The following is a 1043-nucleotide window of genomic DNA, read 5'->3' on the forward strand; positions in this document are numbered from 1 at the left end:
ACCCCACACCAACCACCCCACAACCCCTCACCCCCCATCCCCCCGCCCCCCTTCCCCTCACCTTCCCCGCAGAAGGGCCCGCTGTGCCCGGTGCCGGCGCAGTCGCACTGTGGCTCCCCTCTCCTCAGGGCGCATCGCCCTCCATGAGCGCAGGGTGGATGCTGGGCGCAGCGCCGCCGCTCTTCGTCCTCCTCTTCCTCCTCCTCGTCCTCCTCCTGGTGGCGGCCGTTGTCCCCTCGCGCCCCCTGAGCCCCCAGCAGCACTGCCGGCTCCTCGCCCACCCTCAATTCAGCCACCCAACCCCGGAACGGCGCTTCGTATTTGACGGTGCTGAGCGTCAGAGCGGACAGACGGACGTCGGGGGGGCTCCCCCCCACAAACAGGTCGCTGCCCACCGCCATCTCGGCCCTTTTGGACCTCACCGCCGCCGCCGCCGTCTCCCCGTCCACCGCCAGCGCCGCTTCTCTCCCTCTGCGGCTCAGCGCCACCGAATGCCAGCGCCCGTCGTTCACCGCCGACGCCGACGCCACGACGGCCGGCTCTGCGCAGGCGATGGCGAAACGCAGCCTCAGCCTCCCTTCGGCCACCAGCAGCTCCAGGAAGTCGCAGTTGCCGCCGTCGTCCATGTAGAGCAGCAGCGCCCGGCTGACGTTGGTCTTCAGGCTGAAGCTCAAACGAGCCCCGGATCCCCAGCGGCCGTAGCGAACCCACTGCCCCGGCGTCCCCGGGAAGTGCAGGGCTGAGGCCGAGGTGCCGGCAGGGCACAGCAGGGCGCACAGGGCGAGGATGGCCAACGCCGGCAGGCGGCGGCGCGGGGCAGCGGGGGGACGAGCCGGGCAGAGAGCGGCCGGAGAGCTGTGCTGGGTCATAGAGTTGCGGGGGGTCTTTGGGCCTAGAGTGGCCATAGGGCTGTGGTGGGTCATAGAGTTGCGGGGGGTCTTCGGGCCTAGAGTGGCCATAGGGCTGTGGTGGGTCATAGAGTTGCGGGGGGTCTTCGGGCCTAGAGTGGCCATAGGGCTGTGGTGGGTCATAGAGTTGCGGGG

At 70.3% G+C, this 1043-nt stretch overlaps 1 protein-coding gene across 1 annotated transcript in view; it reads right to left on the bottom strand.

Moving 5' to 3' along the window:
* Positions 1 to 61: 61 nt before the first annotated feature.
* LOC122193787 overlaps positions 62 to 1043 on the bottom strand; it is a gene marked incomplete at its 3' end in the record, with an annotated part of 2789 nt that continues 1807 nt past the window's right edge. The window contains exon 2 of the mRNA XM_042894674.1: positions 62 to 1043. Within this exon, the coding sequence (XP_042750608.1) occupies positions 62 to 1043 (982 nt within the window).

Source organism: Lagopus leucura, unplaced genomic scaffold (assembly GCF_019238085.1).
Source record: "Lagopus leucura isolate 7727_CA_CO unplaced genomic scaffold, USGS_WTPT01 27830-0_obj-0_obj, whole genome shotgun sequence".
Classification (NCBI taxonomy): domain Eukaryota; kingdom Metazoa; phylum Chordata; class Aves; order Galliformes; family Phasianidae; genus Lagopus; species Lagopus leucura.